General features: G+C 39.2%; 1 protein-coding gene across 1 annotated transcript in view; it reads right to left on the bottom strand.

Moving 5' to 3' along the window:
* NEBL (nebulette) overlaps window positions 1–20,090 on the bottom strand; it is a 249,614-nt gene extending 229,524 nt beyond the window's left edge. Inside the window, exons 1-2 of the mRNA XM_082303127.1 lie at window positions 19,857–20,090; window positions 18,766–18,860 (exon numbers count right to left, since the gene is read on the bottom strand). Coding sequence (XP_082159253.1) covers window positions 18,766–18,860; window positions 19,857–19,925 — 164 coding nt within the window. The 5' untranslated portion in view covers window positions 19,926–20,090. The remainder of the gene's footprint in view (window positions 1–18,765; window positions 18,861–19,856) is intronic.
* Window positions 20,091–20,593: the final 503 nt, after the last annotated feature.

The following is a 20,593-nucleotide window of genomic DNA, read 5'->3' as shown; positions in this document are numbered from 1 at the left end:
TCTATCATAAAGTGAGTCAGATGAACTGAAATCTTAAAGCATTTATTTCTCCACCAACTACAAAAACAGGACTATTACAATGATTTCGGCTTACGTACATCGGTGTGGGATATGTCAAAGGTAGGCAAGATGAATGCCACCCCCAGTTTTCCAGTCAAGGGATATGATAATAGTGAAACAACCATAAAAGGTTACAAGCATTTGAAAGCAGGAAGCAAAACATTCAACTGAGCTGAGGCCTGTGAACAGCACTTTTAAAATAATAATAATTATCTCTGCATTCTTGCATTACATACAGAAGAAACCTGAAGAAATCAGATGTATTTTGTATGGGTCTTTGTAAATTTTCTCAGCCTCACAGGAACCTGAATAAGTTTATTTCACAAGGAAACAGGCAAATAAAGTAGGCAGAGAGGCAAAACTATTATTATTTCATTATATAATACCAATATGTTTTGCCCTGCACAAAACCTCCTGTTATCTGGCCTCACAGTTATTTAAGTGTTTTGAGTTTAATGCTCTAAAGCATATAGAACAAGAAACTAAATTCAGGCCTCATCATACAAGACATTTAGTTGGGTTTATTTATAAAATTGTTAAATTCATTTGCATTTTTTCATGGGGTTGGGTCTGTGATTAAAGTAGGCTCCAGGATTTTAATAACACTCCATCTGTCCCAGAGGTCCTTGCTTAATTTTTGCTTTCACAGGCGTTTTAAACAATTAGCTAGCGTTAGAAACTTCTCAATTTCTAAATTCTTCTGTAATATATTGCAGACAAGGTAAACAGAAATCTTAAGCTCAGTTTGCAGAGAAACAAAGACCTTTAACATTCCAGAAAACCTTAAAATACAGTAATTGTAAGTACTTGAAGACAGGCAACACAACAGCCAACACTTCTCTAGATACTTCCTTTAGCTGTCAAAAAAGATGTTTTACAAGTCTCATGATGCTTATCTCTAACACACTTCTCTCTCCCAGGAATGTGAGTGTAACACCATGCACATGAGCCTCTTTCTCTCACACACAAGTACTCCTGACATATTCCTGACATCAATGCAAGTCTGAGAAAATAGTTGCCATGTTGGAACTGCAGTCCAGTGGAAGTTAGGTGCTAAATCTCAGGATTTCAGATTCACCTACAAATGCTGTAAAGCAGCATTATCCAAAACTACCACAAAGCCCGGTACAATGGTGTGAGTCAGGTGAGTTACATAAAACACCAAGCCCTACAAAGACACTAATTGTAAGACACATAGTGAAAACAGAAGCTATTAGAAACATACACACAGCTGGAATACACACCCATGCTGTGCACTTGCTTTCCTTCCAACATCTTTAATTATAAGGATATTGTAGATATATTATCATAAATCAACAAATCCGTTTTCCACAGCGTGTTACTAAGCAACTGTAACCAAGACCTTGTGTAAATTAGATTAAAATTCCAAGGTAACAGTACCCAAATACAACCTCACATTGCACAGCCAAAGAGTAGAATGTGTTCATGTTAAAGGAAGAACTTCTACTTAGTTTTATGTTTGTTCAAATAGTTTAGATACATAGAAAATGTAAATCTACTTATATCAGCTGTAGGCATTTCCACAATAAAATGAACCCTGCAAAGACCTAATAATCATGGTATGTTTTTCAGGTAAAATAACTAAAAACTTTTTCAAATTGATTTCATTATTCATCATATGCATTTCATTTTGCCATTTAACCGTATCCAAACTACACAAAAATATACTACTTTAAATAATCTATTAATAGTAATTACTACAACCTTTTAAGAGAAGATCTCATACTCACATACACAGTGTGAAAAAAGAATACTGTAATACAATTATTAAATTTTTTTGTTGCACTTCCAATATAAAAACAACACTTTTTCCCAGTCATAAATACAGAAGTATAAGCACCTCTTTACTAACTGGCTGCACTTGGCAGGCACATCTCCATCACTCCAGCACTCAGACATTCTATGGGCTTATCAAGCAGCATGAGGAAGCTCCCACTCCAACAGAGTAGGCCAGAATACTCTCTAAGCAAAAGAGATTGTTGTATGTGAAATTTTCCTGCCACTGTCAGTCGTGCCTTCCCACAGAGTTTCAAAGTTCGAGTTACCTGACCTCACAACAAATGTGACTAAATATTTTAAAACATAACCCAAATTTAAACATAGAATCACAGAATGTTTTGGGTTGGAAGGAATCTTAAAGGTCATCTAGTTGCAACCCCCACCCACCACAGACAGGAGGGCCACACACTAGATGAGGTTGCTGATTCAGTGGGCCCCATCCAACCTGGCCTTGAACACTTCCAAGGAGGGGGTATCCACATCTTCTCTGGACAACCTGTTCCAATGCCTTACTACCATGAATAAAGAATTTCATCCTAACATCTAATCTAAGTATTGCCTTTAAAACCATTCCCTGTTGTCCTATCACTATCTACCCATGGAAAAAGTCACTTCCACTTTTTTTTGCAAATCCCCTTGAAGTACTGGAAGGCCCCAGTGAGGTCACCCCAGAACCTTCTCCTGGCTGAATGACCCCAAGTCTCTCAGCCTGACATCGCAGGAGAGGTGCTGCACCCCTCTGACCATCCTCATGGCCTGCTCTGGACTAGATCCAACAGGTCCATATTCTTCTTGTGCTGGGGACCCCAGAGCTGGATGCAGCACTCCAGGTAGGGTCTCACAAGGGTAGAGTAGAGGGGGAGAATCACCTCTCTTGACCTGTTGGTCACTCCAGTTTTGATGTAGCTGGCCTGGAGGCTCAGAGACTTGAGTGATATGGGAAGTCTGTCTGCCAGCAAAGACTGAGGCAAAGTCATTGAGTACCTCAGCCTTCTCCATATCCATTGTTGTCAGTTCTCCCTTCTCATTTTTCAGGAGGGATATGCTCTCCTTGTCCTTTCTTTTCTGACTTACAGAATCCCCTTTTGTTATTCTTCACATCCCTTGCTAAGTCCTGTTCCTTCTGTGCCTTGGCTTTCCAAACCCCAGCCCTACACGTTCAAACTATATCTCTATACTCTCCACAAGTCACCTGACCTGCTTTCATTAGCTTTGCATTTCCTTCTTACTCCTCAGTGAGAGGAGCAGATCCTCACTCAGCCATGCCAGTTTCCAGCCTGCCTTGCCTGATTTCCTACACATTGGGATGGAGAGCTCTTGCACTCTAAGGAAAGTGGCCTTAAAGAGTTGCCAGCTCTGGTCAGTTCCTTTGTCCCTAATGACAATTTCCCAGGGGATCTCATTCACCAACTCCAACAACTGGAAGCTCGCTCTTCCAAAATTCAGGATCATGACTTTGCTCCTTGAGATCCCATACTCACCAGAGTAGGGTCACTACAGCCCAGGCTGCCTCCAATGTTAACCCAATCTTAAGGGAAGAAGGTTGTTATTTTACTGCTTCTGGCTCACAAGCTGTCTCTAGAACAAGAACAGAAATCAGCTGCAATGGAGACAGAACCTTCATCTAGACACTCTGTTCCTTGCTCAGCCCAGTTTTCAGGGACTCAGGAATATCACAGGCCCTTTCTGCTCCAAGCACATGTTCCACTTATTTGACATTGCCTCCTTTTACACATATATGCATCTTTGTAGAGTTTGTCTTTAAACCTTAAAAAAAAAAAAAAAAATTGCACTGCATATACACACCACCTGCTGGGGAGAAGATGAGAGAACAAACATGTGACAGACATTAATCACGATGCTTAATGCACTCCTGGCAGGCTCTCTGCTACCAGAGCAAGGAGAATCATTTAACAAACTGTGTGGATGGAGCAGAAAGGAAAACTTGCCAGCTTTATTCATTCGTGGCTTTTAAGTTCTTCTGCCTCTTTTAAGCATTTAAATATATAATACATGTAGAGCACTTTCCATTCTAAATTCTCCTGCAGTGATGACTCTGTCCATTCCCAAACCTTGCTGGAATGGCACATTTCTCTACCTCCCCATTCATCTTTCACCAAGGGTGCACTTTAATACACCACTGCTCTGTGCCAGTGGTACCATGCAGTAAATACTTCTCTCCCCATTGCTTTACATATTTCTTGTCCTAGAGAAATGGTTATGAGTCTTAATATTTTATGTCAGTCAAAATATAAATAAACTACATAATCCACTATACTAATGTGTGCATCTCCTTGTAAGGTCAATAAAGGCTGCTCTGCTTACAGCACAAACGAAATCAAACCACAAGATATTCTGTTGAGCACATCTCTCCAGCTGGGAAAAGGGTGACGAATTGAACATTCAAAAAAGTACAAAAGGCTGTATTTCTTAATTCCTCCCATTGAGAAAAGAGAACATAGAGTAGTTAGTGACCTACTTCAACTATTTTTTTCAATTACTTTTCAGAGACATCATGTACACTTCTGTTTCCCAGTGATGAGAGCAGCTTCGGAGATACAAGCAACAGTTCTAAGATGACTAGTTGCAACCACATCTAAAAAGCACGTCTAACTTTTAAAACACCCGCTTCAATGCAGTGTCTGACAAAAACACTACCACCATACTACTGTTTACAAGGTATATTTGAGTATTTAATTCTTTCAAACTTCCTTCAATAGTCTACACTCATGGCAAGGCTGTTTTAGTTACTTGTCTTTACTTTTACTGGTCAGTCCTCAAAACTGTGTTCCAGGACATGACAAATTCCAGCCCTGCATCAGAGACGTACTGTTTTACAATACACAGGCCCATCAACTTTATATAACTAACATCCCCTGGGTAAAAAAATATTCAACTACAACAATAACAGGCATACCACACGCAAATTATATAATGGATGATATACTCTTCAAGTCACTTTAAAATGACAGTAGAAATGATGTTCTGATTCTGCAGGATCTTTTCCTTTTGAGTGTTCAGCGCATTCCTACTTTAAGGTGTGACTTCCTTGGGGAACTACAAGTATTTTCTGCTTTTCACCCATCTCTATTGCAAGGCTAACACAGCTGAGATCAATTCCTATGCATCAACAGAATTATTTACAAAGCTCTGCTTAGTACAGCCTTCATGAAGATTGCAGCATATGGAAAAATCTTTTCAGCTCAGATGTATATTTCTAACATTACCCAATGGTTTCATGTCCAGCATCTTCCACATACTAAAAGATGTGATTAAGCTTCCCCTATTCAAAAATAATCCCATCACTTCTTTGGGGAAATTGATAGGTGTTTGACTATTTGTAGAGCTCTAAATGTTGAAGCTTTCCCAGCTCTTGCCCATTTACTGCTTAATTTACTGTGACCAAAACAGATGATTTTTTCGTATAGCTGCTTTATAGCAGATAAGAAAGTGGTGCCATGAAGGCTTCCAGGGGCGTTAACTTCTTTAAGAAAAATGCCACATTACTTCTTTGACCTTATTTTTCTCTAGAAAAAGAGCTTTTGAAAATTAACACATAAGTATTCTCACAAGTTACATTGGGACAGAAAAATTCTGTTACTGTTAAATTGTCTCATTGACCTGAACTGCCCAAAATAAAAATTGCAAGTAATATATACACTGAAATGACCAATATAGTTCTTTCCAGAATAAGCACATTTCAAATCATGTACAATAAAGATGGGAAAACAACAATTAATTTTTGCTTTGCATTTACAGTTGTACTTTTTCAAATACAGAATTTTTAAAAATTGGTTCATGTGAACGTAGGCAGTTGTGAGGAAAAATAAAGGAATCATTTTAACCTTAACTTTCACAGTTGCTATGCAATTATGTTGCATAGGAATATGTACAAAGACATTACTGGTCACGTTACTGTGAAATAACAACAAAGCACCAAGAACACAAATCTAAAGTAGTCCTAACTGTAATAGTCTACGCTAAAACTATCAAGAAACTAGTCAAAGCAGTATCCTTTGTTGTTGTTGTATATAAGAGATGTAGATATTCCTGGTAACATAATAAAACTTTAAATTAATCTCTCAGGTAATAAAAACCAAGTGTGCAAATACGAGAGTTCCTCTTTTCTTAAAGGTTTCTCTCAAAAACATAGCAGAAGCATCATCATTCACAGAAAAAAAAACAGGTTTCTTAAATTTTAAATTACTTTGTTTAAGGTCTCCATTCTAGCAATATATTCATCATACATGTGAGTACAGAAGACATCAAGTTCCAAATGTCACTTGGTTCACAAGACTAAGTTTGATTTTGCAACTTCATAGCAAGACTAAAAACTTTGGCAGATACACTATCAGTTTTAGAGCTTGAGACAAATCCTTCTGGAACAATCATATAGGAAACACAAATCATGAAAGGTAGGGAACTAAATCCAAAATAAGTCAGATCTATATTAAAAGACTTTTAAAAAGCATTTTAACAGTCTTGGGATTGTTTGGATGACTCATGATTGCTTTTCTGAGCAATAGTCAACATACTTGTTGCGGACAGTCTTTCTAACACACTGCTTGATATATTCAAGTAATGGGGGCAGAACCCACAATATTAATTCAAGTCTATATAAAAAAGAAACAACTCATTTATCAATAAAGCCCTAATAAAATTTTTAAAACACATGCCTAAATAGAAGAAAAATAAAAATGGAGACTACAACAACTATAAACTCTGTGTGTTAAAGTGCTCCACAGGGCCATCACTACTACAAGCTTCTTTTTGTCTTTCTCCCACACCTCAGGAAGCAGCAGAGTTCCTCACATCCAGTTGCATGAATATGCACACCATTTTTAATATTATGTGTGATTGAGAAACAACTTGGTTTTTTTGAGAAGAATTGTGATCAAACATTTCTCCAAAAAGAACATTTTCTCTCTAAAATGACTATTCTTCACAAGCTACAGGGGAGAACCCCAGCTATATTACAACTCCATGCTCTTGAAAATAATGTATTTTATCTGTTTCCACTTTCATAGGTTCTTATTTGTAAATTTTCATCATAACACCAAAGGTAAAATACAAATATAATAAAACTAATATATGAAAACATTGAAATATTGTCTGTATTAATTACATAATAGTTGTTTTGGCAAAATATATGTAAGCAAAATAAGCTTAACGGACAAAACTAAACACTTTGTCCCTGAAAGCATTCTGCAACTATAAAACCAACACAGATAAAATAGAGATTCTTACAGGGGGAAAAAAATTGTTGAATCTGGCAAATTCATGCAAAACATCTCCCTGTAAGAAATTGTTCCATTGGAAAAAAATCTAACAGGCATAAAATTAATTAGTAATAATTATTACTATGAAACATTCATCTACTAGACGATCAGCTTTAAAGATCTGTTACAAATCTGTTCTTGAAGGTCCAGTTCCAATTTCTTCGCTATGAACTGTTATGGTTACTATTAACTGTATGTATTAGTTATCTGTTATCCCAGTTGTGAAGTACTGCCTTGGTAGCAGCCTTTCTGAAGATACACATCAAAGAGACCCTTAAGAGTTTACACAGAATACCCAACAAGGGAGACACACCTGCCCCCCACCAGGGGCAGTGGTCAGAGCACATCAGATGCTGAATTACACACATGAGGCCTGCAGTGGAGATGAGAAACCTGCTGGAGAGATCTGACTCCAAGCAGCCAGGTGGCTTTGTCAATGCACAAAGAAAAATGGCAGAAGAAAACGAAAGGGCCTGTTTGCTCATCAAACTAATTCTTTCAGAGCCTATGTCTCTTCAGAACAGAAGTGACAGGATGGAGAAGGCTATGCAAAATGGGGAGCTGCCATTTTCCTCAGGGTGAAATAAGTAATTAGAGATATATAATCATTTTTACCCTGTTTCCTTCAACTTCTAAAAGCACATTACAATCTCCTTCTCATCCATACCCAGCCTAAAAAGCTTAAATTTTTCTTTTGTTAATATATTGTATACACGGTATTACTCTGCATAAGAGACATAATCTGTCATTGCCTTTTGGGCAGTAAGAGAGACTCCTGCTGCTGACCCAAATGAGGCTTGAAAAAGAGCAGTAGCATGGTCATGAAAGTTAAGCATTTAATCAGTATAAGAAATTGAATGCTGCTCTTTTGAGTCTCAGCTCCACAAAGACAAGAGTTATCCTGAAAGGTCTTTAACACAGGAAAAAATACATAGCTTGACCAGCTTGTATTCAGACTTCAGAACATCTTTCCTAACTTCCTAAAGTCATTAGTGGAGAAAACAATTATTTATAAATAGGGCTAAGTTTTTCAAGTTTTACAAAAATATCCATAGGTAGTACTGAAGCAGCTTGGTAGCCTATAGAACCAAATGATCTCTCACATTTCAAGACAAATTCCAAAGATAAATCTTTGGCTATGCTAAGTTGCTCATAATAGATAAATGTAAAATGTTAACAGCACCAATCTAAATTATGACTGCTCAGAATATCCATCTTCATCTCAATGGGAAAAAAAAAGAATGTTTACAATCTACCTTTGCTTGAATTAGACTATCAAAAAAACTAATCACACGCTATTTTCATTTTCACATGACTCTCACTATACTTCATAGTTTCCCCTCAAGTTTTTCATCTTTCTAGGGGCACTATTTGGTAGCCTAGCTCAGTATACAGAAATATTTTTCAGGGGGCATTTTCCAATTGTCATGATCTTTCTGATGAATTCCTAACTTCATAACAATCACTTCACTGCATGTGCCTCAAAGCAGGATGAAGTCTTCAGTACCTGAAGTAGCATTAAACAGAGTCACATTTCATATAACAGTGTCTCCCATTCTGAATATTTATTATCATTAAAATAAAGATAGAATTAAAGGAATTCAGACTGAGCAAATATTCTGCAAGGACTGAAACCTGACCGTGTGGTGAAGCACAGCATAGAGTATACTGACTATTAACTCAATCCAAGCTCATCTATTTGGTCTTCCTCTTCATCCTTCCATTCTTGTTAATATGGATTTCCAACATTTTTGACACAACTATAATAGAAGCAATAAAGCAGTATGAAGTATGAGATATCTGGAAATGTCTGTTTAATCTCCATTTTGATCTTCAGATCAAAATAATTCAAAAGCTCATGACCTGATTCATGATGATAGCAGCCCATTCCTAATCGAAGACCCAAAAGTGCAACCTTCTAACTATCTCAAATAGTTTGCCATTGCTAAACTCAAAAGTTCAACTAACATTTTTATAAATTATTTCTCTTTCCTATCTAGCCTTGCTTTCTCTACATGCATACTCTTCCCCTTGTTTAAGCAGACATCATCACCATTAAATGAGAAATTCTGGGAAACTTACTAGAGGTGTCATATTTCAGATAATATTATTCTTCTAAATACATATATTCTGATACTTTTTTTTTCCCAGACTGGTTTTACCTTTCTCCATTACTCCTAACAATTTTATGCTAATGACCAGTAATGAAAAAGTAATGCTAATAACTGTTACAACAAGCTTCATCTCTGTTTTCTGGTAGCCTGACAAATTCCTACCAACTATTGCAAGATATAACTCTCAGACCTTCCTGTGTTACAGCATAATTATAACTCCAAGCCCTCTAAGAAGCTTTGCTTTTCAACATATATATTTCCAGGCAGGTTCTTTAAAACACATACTGGCACCTCCCTTACAGCAGCAACACACCAAGCGTGCTGCCAGTTCTAACAGTGTTAATCATGTCCTGATCAGCAACTTATTGAGCACTTCTACTGCTAGAAAGCCTCATACTGTTCCCTTTTCTTTTTGTATGACTGAGCAAATCCAGTCAGAAATGTCCTCCCTCTTGCATTTGCAGATACACACAACCAATACTATGCAACATAACACCCTGCTGTGCTGAATGTCTGCCAGTCTACACTGTTCAGCAGAAATAGTCCATGCTTTTTTATTTAGTCAATTTATTTCCTCTTGCCACTTTTCCCCTCCACAAACTTAGCCGCTTGCATTTTAATTAAGTCTGAAATCAGCATCTTTTTTCTTTTAATTTCTTCCCTAAGTATTTCTATTTACAGTTTTCTCATGTCAAAAGGAATTGCATTACAAGTATTGAATTCTTCCAGAGTAAAACTGGAACAAAACAAAAACAGCTATTACCACTTAGTTTGCCAAGTTAAAAAAAAAATACCTGAGGTATAACTGAATTAAAATGCAGCACAATTTTATTTTTAAATCTGTGAAATTGGCATTACACCAATACACCTGTGTGAGAAATGCTGCCATTTAGAGAAGATGAACATGATGGACTACCTCCACACATTTGTTCTCCTTAGAGGGGAAAAAACAGTGTGAATTTTTGAAACTGTGAAGCAAGGAAGGAAATAGGTCCAGTATCCATATAGTTCTACATTTTTAGAAATCCTCTTTAAAGAGTAACTATGCACTTCCCAGAAAAGCCTATGCTTAAATGACAACTGGCCAAATTACAATTAGTTTTTCATTTTTAAAACTAAGCTGCTGTAGTCTTCTCTCAAGTGTGACACTGATGGCACATGTTTGTGCCCTCTTCAAACTAAGATGTGATGGGATCAGCTACCACCACACAACTGCAGCACAACCAAGAACAGGAGTTTTTGGAGAAGGAAAACAGGAGAGATGGGGAGGAGGAAATATCAGAGACTAAGAATTCTGCACTACTTATCATCCAGACTTTCCCCCTAGTACAAATGAAAATTACAGAGGCAAAGTGAAGAGAAGGCAAGGGAAAACAGCTTGGCTAACTCTGATGTAACATCTACTCCAACATCAGAAGACAGAGGCAGGCAGAGAGAGAAGAAATTAATTGATCCACAAGTCAAGTAGAATTAACTGCAGGGTTTTTGTTTTTCAAAAAGCTGCAATGTGAGGTGACATAACACAGCATGAACTGGCTAGTGTCATTTATTTTGAGACAGACCAGTTATTCAACAAATACTTCACCCACCTCTTCTTAGGGCAAACTTTTCCCTTGTGAGTCCTGCCTACTGTCTCCTTTTCAAGGAACTTTAACATCACGCAGCCAAACACTGCTCTCAGTGTAACTTCTACAATCACTAAATTTAGCAAGTTTCTATAAGCACACCACAATATTCAAAAATATTAAAATAAAAGTAATTGACCACTCAGACGAGATTGTGTGTTGTCTGGATAATTACAGTAATCTTTCACTGATGTTGTATGTAAACAGCAAAACATGCTTCTTGACACTGAGCTGACTGACACAATGTTGTCCTTCTCAACTGGCATCACCAACTCTAAAAAATTCAAAATTGTATGAAAGATTGCAGCATACACTTATTTTTCTTCAAGCTTTATAAAGTATAGAGAGCATTTCAGGACAGCAGGTTTATTTGCTACCAACAGCAACATTAGCAGAGCTGCACAGAACTTCCAATTCTGCCAGGTGAAAATACTTTTCTTAAGTTCTTTGGCAGACATGATGGGAATTTCTATGGTTTAGAACATTTAAAACCTGAAACAGTTAAATCACAAAGCTGTTATCAAACCACGCCAAGACTTCACAGGCTTGCTGCAAGTGTTTCCAAAGCTCAAACTATGTGTGGAATCACAAAATTTCATAAATTTCATCTATGGTTCTTGTTCTGTTGCCTTAATATTTTAGTAAATATAATTAAATAAACTTCATCAATCTTTAGGACTGAGTACAGAAAGCAACAGTAAGAAAATTGAATTAACTTAAGCATCATGAGTGGCTAAAATACTAGCAAGCAAAGAAAATCCCCCTTACTGAAACTGTCTCAGTAATCACAGTCCCCTGAGAATATATGTTTAGTATATTCTATGACCAAAGGTGCTGAGGATATGTATGTGTTCTTCCTTGGAAGAATTATCTGCTGTCCACAATGACCAATGATTATATATATTAAAAACACACATTTACCTGAGCCAAGACATCAACTGGCAACAGGTCAGGATTCCAGACAGCAAAGATGTCTATGTTTAGTGGAGTCTTCAATCAAATAAAATTAAATAAAATTAAATGTATGATATTCGTTTGCATATTTTCTATTTACTTGTCCCAGCAACACCCTAAGTAATACTAAACTGTAATTGTCCCTTTGGAGCAACAACAGGGGCAACAATATTTTATCTACAGATAAAATACTAAAACATGAATTCCAAACACAGACCCTGTACTCACATCAGGAACTAGACATGACAGAACTGCCTCAATGAAATCTGAGAATTTACCTCCTCTGAGAGAAAAAGGTAACAACTCATCTCCCTTGGGGTAGTTTTTCTACTACACTTGGACCAGCAGGGAAGCAAGTTGGCTGCACTAAGCTGTAGGACACCATGGTGTTCTCCCCAGCCTGTCACGATGAAAATCAAGGGACCTGATGGAGCTCACAGAGTCCTCTCCCTGCACACCCACCATGCATTTATTATATGCAGATCTTGACCAAACATGAAATCAGGACATGGCAAATTAAACATGTTGAAACAGAACCCAAGAAATGAATTTGTATCCCATTAATCAGACACAGTCACAGCAATAAAAAACAGCCCAACTCTTCCCAAGATCTGAGTGTCAGTGATGATTATTCTTTAGTAATTCCTTTGCAACTAACCACCATCTGCCTCATGCATGTTATTCAGCAACTCTGACAAAGTGTTCTTATGTGCCTTCTTGGAACAGTTTAAAGATATGCATCAAACACCTTTCAGAGACTCAAATATATTTTGCCTAAGAAGCTCCTTCAATTGTTCTAGCAAATAGGCTCAGCTTTACTTTACATTATTGGATACCACCAATAGTAATTTGGACTGAATACTGAATTAACCAGATAAGGAAACACAGAACCAAGCAGCAGGAATGTATGTTTCCTCTTACTATAATTGTCCCTTATATTTAAGCAGAGTCCGCATAAATACCCACAATTACACTATTTCACAATTTTACTTTTTCTCACACAGAACTCAATGCTTGATCTAGCGCTCCATGAATAGGTAGAGAAGACAAACTACTTCTCTTATTCGTCACTGCTCACTACAGAAGGGAAGGCTGCATCACACCACAGTGGTACATACTGCTCCCAACACCCCTTCAGGCCTTCAGGTAGCAACCTGGGTGATGAAATGAAGATTATACTTATTAAATTTGCAGTGTGCTTACAGGCTTTCTGGTGGGAGGGTTGACAGGTTGATAGGAGGGGGCTGTAAGCACATTAGAGAACAAAATTAGAATATAAAATGAACTTGACAAATTGGAGAAGCAGCCTGGGGAAAAAAGGGAGATTTAGTTCAATGACAACCGAGTGGAAGATTCTGTGCTTAGCCAAGAACAATTAACTACTCAGATAATGGATAATAACAACTGCTGAGGCTGCAATTCTGCATAAAAACATAGCCCACAAGAATCCAAATAAGAATTTACAATAGTTTGGATTTTACAACAGAAAAAAATAAAAGGCAAAGACTGTACTGGGATTTGGGAGAAAAATTATGTATGAGTACTCTTGTTGTTCTACCAGCTCTGCTAATGTTCCACTGGGCACTGAAATGAGATATATATACTTTGGAAATAATTGAAGGTAGAGAAACAAGAATTATCATAAAATACAATTCATGAAGATGAGGATAGAGTTAGAGCTGTTTTGTTTAAAGAAAAGATTGCTGAGGAGAGATAAATGTTTCCAAATACTGGAGTTCATACTCATGCAATGCTGAGCAAGTAATGGACTTTAAAGATATAGGTGTGGATAACTGGCTCCAAGTTGACACCCTTACCAGCTATCTTTCTAGTGATTCTATTACTTCCATTACCTATTTAATATTACATTTAGCAGGAAAGTCTTCAATACACAAAGCTAATAAAGTGATAAAGTGCAGATCCCTGATTTCTAGGAAGGTTTGCAAGGGAGTCCTGGATTGTTCCTTTTCCAGCTGAAGATGAAGAATTTTAAAAGCCTGTTTATTCTGTGCACTCTCTTTACTGCAACTCTTAGAAGTCACCCCATCAATTTTCAGAATTATTTTCACTGCTTCTTACATAATTTTCTTTCTTCCTGACATATTTAAATTGAGAAATAACCACCTGCTGAAATCAATACTGAAAACTAAGATAATGCTAGCTATTTTTAGTAAGAATAATATCATCACACTCCTAGTCACCATCTCAAAATGTTCTGACTGCTAAAAAAAAGAAAAAAACACTCATGTTTCACAGCTAAAAGCAAACTTCTATACATAAGTTTGCCTTTCAAGACAATGGATTCCACTTAATGGCCACATTCATCCAGTGATTAAAAGCAACTGCTTCCACTTTCCAGACCATCTGACTCTCCAGAAATTTGTACCATATTCTTATCCAAGCTGATATAAAATTACTTTCACATTTTTTATCCCTCCCCTAGAGTATCCTAAAATGTAGGGTTTGAATGCACTTGCACATTGAAGCTAACATCACAATATTTCAAATGTATTTGCACATCTATTTCCTACTGGCACAAGTTACCAAGAAATTAAATCTAGAAAAAAAATAAATAAGTGAGGATGAGTTTTTCTTCACGTCAATAATCCACACTAAGACTGATGACAGTAGATTTAAAATTTAAGTTATGTAATCATTCCATATGGTGGCTGTCATAAATAAAAACTTGAATGAAACTACCCTGTGTGCAGGCAAGTAGCAAAATTTTAGATACTAAGTATTTCAGAAGAATTTATTGCAATAGTGAGGTTGTTTTGGCAAGAGGGTCTATCACATCTACAGAACCTGAAGCTACTAGGTTTGCAGAAATTAAGAAGTGCATCTCTGTTGGATGTGTTCACACATGCAGGAAGTCTGTTTGCATCAGCAGGTAAAGCTAATGCAGAGAGCATATTCCAAAAATATGCATTTCAGCTTCCACATTTTGCATAAAAATAGACTTGTGCTTTCGTCTAGTGTATCTGTCAAAAGAAGAATTTATATGAACATGTGTAAGAATAAGTTACCATATAATCATCCTACATGATTCAATCACTTAACAAGCTTGAGAACACAAATGGTTAGTTGCCAATATGCCACTCCTTTCCTTGCATCATCTTGGTTATTTGCAGCTGGAAAGGGTCAGCTCTGAGTTTGCAATATTACAATAATATCAACTTTTCTTCTTGACATTTCCGTATATGTTAAACAAGTACTTAATAATCTCTATCTGCAGATATTAAGGTGGAATAGGCGTTCAGATCTGCAGTAAGCCACTGATTTGATAAATCACATTTTAATTGTCTTAACCTTTTTTTACTACTTTTACACACATTTAGAGAAACAAAGAATGGCTCATTTACCTGATTCAGGCAATGCATAGCACCTGGCTGAACTGCAAAATTGGACTACAAGTCTGAGCCCTTCGTTTCATCAACATAATATCACAAATCAGGTAGCAATCCAGCAACATGGCAAATCTAAATCAGACTGCAAATAAAAGGCAAGACTAAAGTCCTTAAGGCAAACCCAGCAGTGTCCATATGCTGTACATCTACCAGCCACAAGATGTTGCGTATGAGGCCTTTCAGATGACATGTGAATGCAAGTAAAGTGAGAAACACAATACTGTCAGTTATTATACCACTGTACTACTCAGAGGTCCCAGCTGAGACAAAAGCACGGTAATATAAGCACTACACAAACAAGCAGAAGTAAGTATCCTGACTCAAACAGTTGACAAATTATGTAAATAATAAAAAAACAGAGGTGGGAGAGAACAAAGTTGTACACACTTTTCTCTAAGAGTAAGAGAACTGGAAGGTTTAAAGGAGACAGACTGTGGAAACTCTGTGATACAAAGATGCTTCTTTTCAAAGCCATACCATACACCTACACATGGAGACAAAGTTTTCCCTTTAACCTTGTTGTAAAATCTTACATAGATGTACAGCTTACAAAAGCTATGTCAGTAGCCCAGTCATTGCTTTTGGTATCGTTGTCTCTTTATCACAAGGAAGGTATACAATCATTTAGATGGAAATGTGGCAAGACGTCCAACAAAAAACTAGCCTTTAAAAAAAGCAGGATCCTGCATTTACAAATATTTCTGCCCTTTTCTAATAGTCACAGAATTAAAGTACTTCGCAATATATTCCTTCTTGGTTTGCTAATTCCTGTTAATATGTCTGACCTGACTCTTCTCCACCAAAAATATAGTTTGAACAATCACAGATGAGCAGCTTTTTGTTATATTAACAGAAAAACAATTATGTTTTACAATTAAATAATTTCTCGTCTTTACCAGTAAAGCAACAAAATTCATTCATTTCAGCCCCTGAAGAAACGAAAGAGTGGACTATTTTAAGACCGAAGGTCAAAATATATTCAATAAACTTATCTGACCTGTGAATTATCAAAGCACATACAGATATTATTAAAGATACATGCTTTCCAACTTGTTCTTATGAGAAATTAACTATGGCTTCCAAACCCGTTGAACAACTTCATGGTATTCCTCTCCCATTCAAATTAGTGCATACTTCTTCACTTTTATGTAGAAATTGCACTCTTAAAAATGGATGGCCTCAATCAACAGTTTAGCAGTAATTGCTCTTTGTCAAGTGTTTGTAGGTGTTTGCATGAGTAAATTTACAGTCTTTTCTTCACAGATTTTTTGATCAAGCAGCATTTAACATAAAAATGGATTTGCTTCTTACTAATGAAAACAGAATAAGACACATCATAATTTGAAATACTGTAATGGTGTCTGCCTTGCAAATTAGTAACCTTTGAGGTGCAAGAATTCTCTGTCAAAATTTAAAGCAAATTTATTTTCAAAACACAGTTTTGCAAAAACATCTTAGCGGACCTTTGAAGAATACTGAAGTTTGTTGAAACCACAAAGCACACCTTAGTCTTCCCTTCGTGGTTTCACAGAACACTTGAAATTATTTACATTACATGATTAAGGTTTCTCTTTGAAAAAAGTGGGGCATAAAAACCCACCAAACTTTAGTTTACTAAAAGTTAAGAATAAAATGCACATTCTTGATATTACACATTACATTTAGTCTCTTCTTTAATGGAAAAAAAACCTCAATTCTTTAATGGTTTTACATAGCTGCTTCCCATTTCATACACCAGGTTTGAGAGACATTTCAAAGGTAGAGATTATTTTTTCAAGGCTCACTCTCACAAAGCTCATTAAAGCAACTGCCAGGAAGAATAGCACCTGAATGGTACATAACAGATCCATCCATCATCTTTACTCCCCCTCATCCATCAACAGAAGGACACACCACAAGCCATAACTGCATGTATGAAAAATTCTGCAACAGAAGCTAAATATGCACAGCTTGGAAACCCCCAAGTATTAGCATGGAGGAGATTTTATAAACAGACCATCTTGTTAAGTACAAGTATCTGATTACATGAGAAAGATCAAGCAACCAAAGTATCATCACTGTAATTTACCCACAAAAATATAGGTAAAAGGCACCTATGAGAGTTTTAATTACTGTAAAGGATGGAAGCCTGTACTTCAGCTCAAATAGTACAACATGCAGAGTCCCATTCAGGGCCAATACTCGAGGTTAGTCTGAGCTTACAGCATACCACCTGTTGGAGCATGACCCTTCCCTTCCTACACAGCTCTCTACAGCACGTGACACTGGCAACAGACCACACTTTGTTACAAGAGGTCTAATGTCACTCTCGTACACTGTGTGGAGCACTTTGAGGAAAGCTAGGAACTTACATATGTAACTCCATATGCTCCTAAAGCAATCTAAGTACAACTGTGCACACTGAAACAGGTGTTTCAAGTTTCAGCAGAACAGCAGATTTATAACAAAACTTGTATTTCAGACACTGACTGGATTCAATTTTAGCCTGAAAGAAATTACTATATGCTGTTGAACTTTTCTGTTATGGCCAGCCATAGACTGTCTATCTTAACATCAAACAAATATTTTAAGATGAGTATAGGAGAGTATTTCTGAAGAAAAATTAAAACATGCCTATAGCTTCAAGACTGTCTCTTAAAACATGTTTTAAGTAGATAAGGGTGAAAATAATAACAATATACAAGTAACATATAAGATCACATTTGATTCCAAAATCTTAAGAGCTGTCCTTCTAAAAAAGCATATTATAATGGTTTCTAAAGATTAAAACACACTGAAATGCAATTAGCAAATTTTAGAAGCATAGTACAAAGAAAAATAAGCAACTTTTTTCTGCATATATCAAATGCTCTTCTGCAGTATTTAAAAGCCAAATACCAAAGCACTCTTCAAAATCCACACAACAAAAATCTAAAAGCTGAATGCAACATGAGTATACTAGAGTATAATCAAACCAAAATTAATCCATTTTCTTAATCAAAATCTAAGAGAATAGCAAAATAGTATGAAGCAGTAGAAGAAAGGCTTTTATAAATATCTAACTTAGAAATCTGAGATACGTGAAAAACTAACAGTTTTAAAAACAGGCTGTCATGATTTCTAACAGAATACTACTGTCACTGGTAAACTACACAACCGAGAAGCACTTTGTTTTCTTATTACAAAATGCTGATCAGGTCCATAACCCTGAATAGAGAGCTGCATAATGGACGACTGTAATCCAGCACGCCAATAATGAATGTAGCAGGAGTCAGCACTAGATCCAACACTTTCTGGGAGGAAAAGACCTGTATCCTCAGATCTGATATGAAAACAATGCCTAAACACATCATAATCAAATCTTTTCCTCTTCTATCACACCACTACAAGTAGAATACCCCATCTGAAAAGATACTGAACTGCTCTAGACTGCACTACTCTCTCTAGATTAAGTTTTTACAGCACGACAATACCTATTTGACAATATCCACAGCCAGGTTTTCTTTTCATGTGCATTTCTGCAAGACTTGACATTTACAATACTTACGCATTGCAATAAGGTTTCTTTTCGTATCCTTTGTAGTTATTCATGTTCAGAGCCATTTTGCAAACTTCACAGTGGAAACATCCTTTATGCCAGTACTGTAAATAAATGTAAAGTAGAATTACTTACGGTACTGATGTTTTGAAAGCAGTGTTAGGGAATGGTAAACGTAAAAACACAATTACTTGTCAATATTTTGGCCACGCATTATAGGTCTCTTAACTAAATAAAAAATAATCACTTTCTCATGAAACCAAAGGTGCTTCTGAAACACTCTCAGACGCGTAAATTCTGTGCTAAGGTGAATGCTAAGACCCCTGCATGCTCACCTTGCCATGATAATTTTAAAGATAACTGAAGCAGGAGTTTGACGTTTTCCTCCTATTAAAAAAAAAAACCTACGCCGCTTGCTAAGAATGCAATACTACGCGAATGCAATCACCAACTAATGTGACGGCTGGCTTTTTGGTACGCCGCACAGACACTAAATTTAGCACATAATACGGCATTTTCCTCCGGTAGCTTCTACCGCCTCGCCTTGCCTTTCCGGGGACGGTAATTTGGCGCATCTGTCACAACCTCGCTGTTGTTATTTACGGAGCGACCGCGCTGGGCTACAAGCCGAACCACCGGGGACACCCCCGCGGGACGGGGCTGACGCTGCCCCGGCCACCGTCCCCGCCGAGGCGGCCATGGTGCCAGGAGCAGCCGAAGCCGCTCCAGCTCGGGGAGGCACCGACAACTACAGCCGGGAAGGGGCCGCCTACAACTTCATCCCTCGGGGAGCCGGGGGAGCCGCGGGGAGCCGCCGCCGGCCCCGGGCACCGTCGTTCCCGGGCGGGCACCGCAGGGCGCCCCGGCCGCTGCGGCCCCCGCTCGCCCCAGCGCGGTGACACGGCGGCTGCCCCCGCTGGCGCTGACAGCGCGGATGCCGGCGCCGCGGCGGCCCTTGAGACGCTGCATTTGCCACCTGCCGGCTCGCCCCGATGCCCCGCGGCTCGGCCCGGCCCTCCCCTGCCCGCCCCGCCGGAGCCGCGGGGAGCGGGACGGGCACGCCCGGGAGGCGCCGTCCCCGCCCGCCCGCGCCCCAGCACCTTGTCCAGGCAGTTGACTTTCTCAGTGGGATAGACCACTTTGCCACAGCGGGCGCACTGGGGGTTCATTTTGCGGCTCCTCTGGGGCGGCGGCTCCGGCGGGCGGCGGCGGCCGAGGTTGCGGTGCGGCGGGCTGGGCTGGACGGGGCTGCGGGAGGCCGATCTACCATCCCCTGCCCTGGCGGGGACGCCGGGAGTCCTCAGCGGCTGCGGGCGGGCGAGGAGGTCATCCGCGGCGGCTGTGGAGGAAGCGGCGCTCCAGCTGACTGCGGCTCGGCAGCATGTGCGAGTGGGCGGGCGGGGAGCCGGTGCTGCCGCCCCCGCCGCTCGCCGCCCGCCCCCGCCGCCTCCCCCGTGTGCCTGCGCGCTCGGCTCCCCGTGCCGCGGGCTGGGTGACTCACGCCGAGCCCCGCGCTGCAGCCGCAAGCCAAGCCAAGCCCACCGGCGCGGCCCGCAGCGAGGGGAGGGCAGAAGGGGAGGGCGAGCCCCGCGCCGCAGCCGCCCCGAGGGGGCGAGGTGGCGGGGAGGGGGGTGGTACCCGCTGCGCCTCCGGGCGCACCTGCCCCGGGCTCGCTGGGGCGGGGCTGGCCCCGGCGAGAGAGAGGGAGATGGAGATGGAGAGGGATAGCGAGAGCGCGGGGCAACGGGGCCGCGGGGAGCTCGGGCGCTCCCCGAAGTGAGGCCCGAGGCCTGGCCGTGAGCCCGTGGGCACCTGCCGGGCGGAGCCGCGGCCTCCC

This window comes from Coloeus monedula (assembly GCF_965178545.1).
Source record: "Coloeus monedula genome assembly, chromosome: 1".
NCBI classification, from domain to species: Eukaryota; Metazoa; Chordata; class Aves; order Passeriformes; family Corvidae; genus Coloeus; species Coloeus monedula.
The sequence above is the reverse complement of the archived record's forward strand: the minus strand, read 5'-3'. Positions and strand labels throughout refer to the sequence as shown.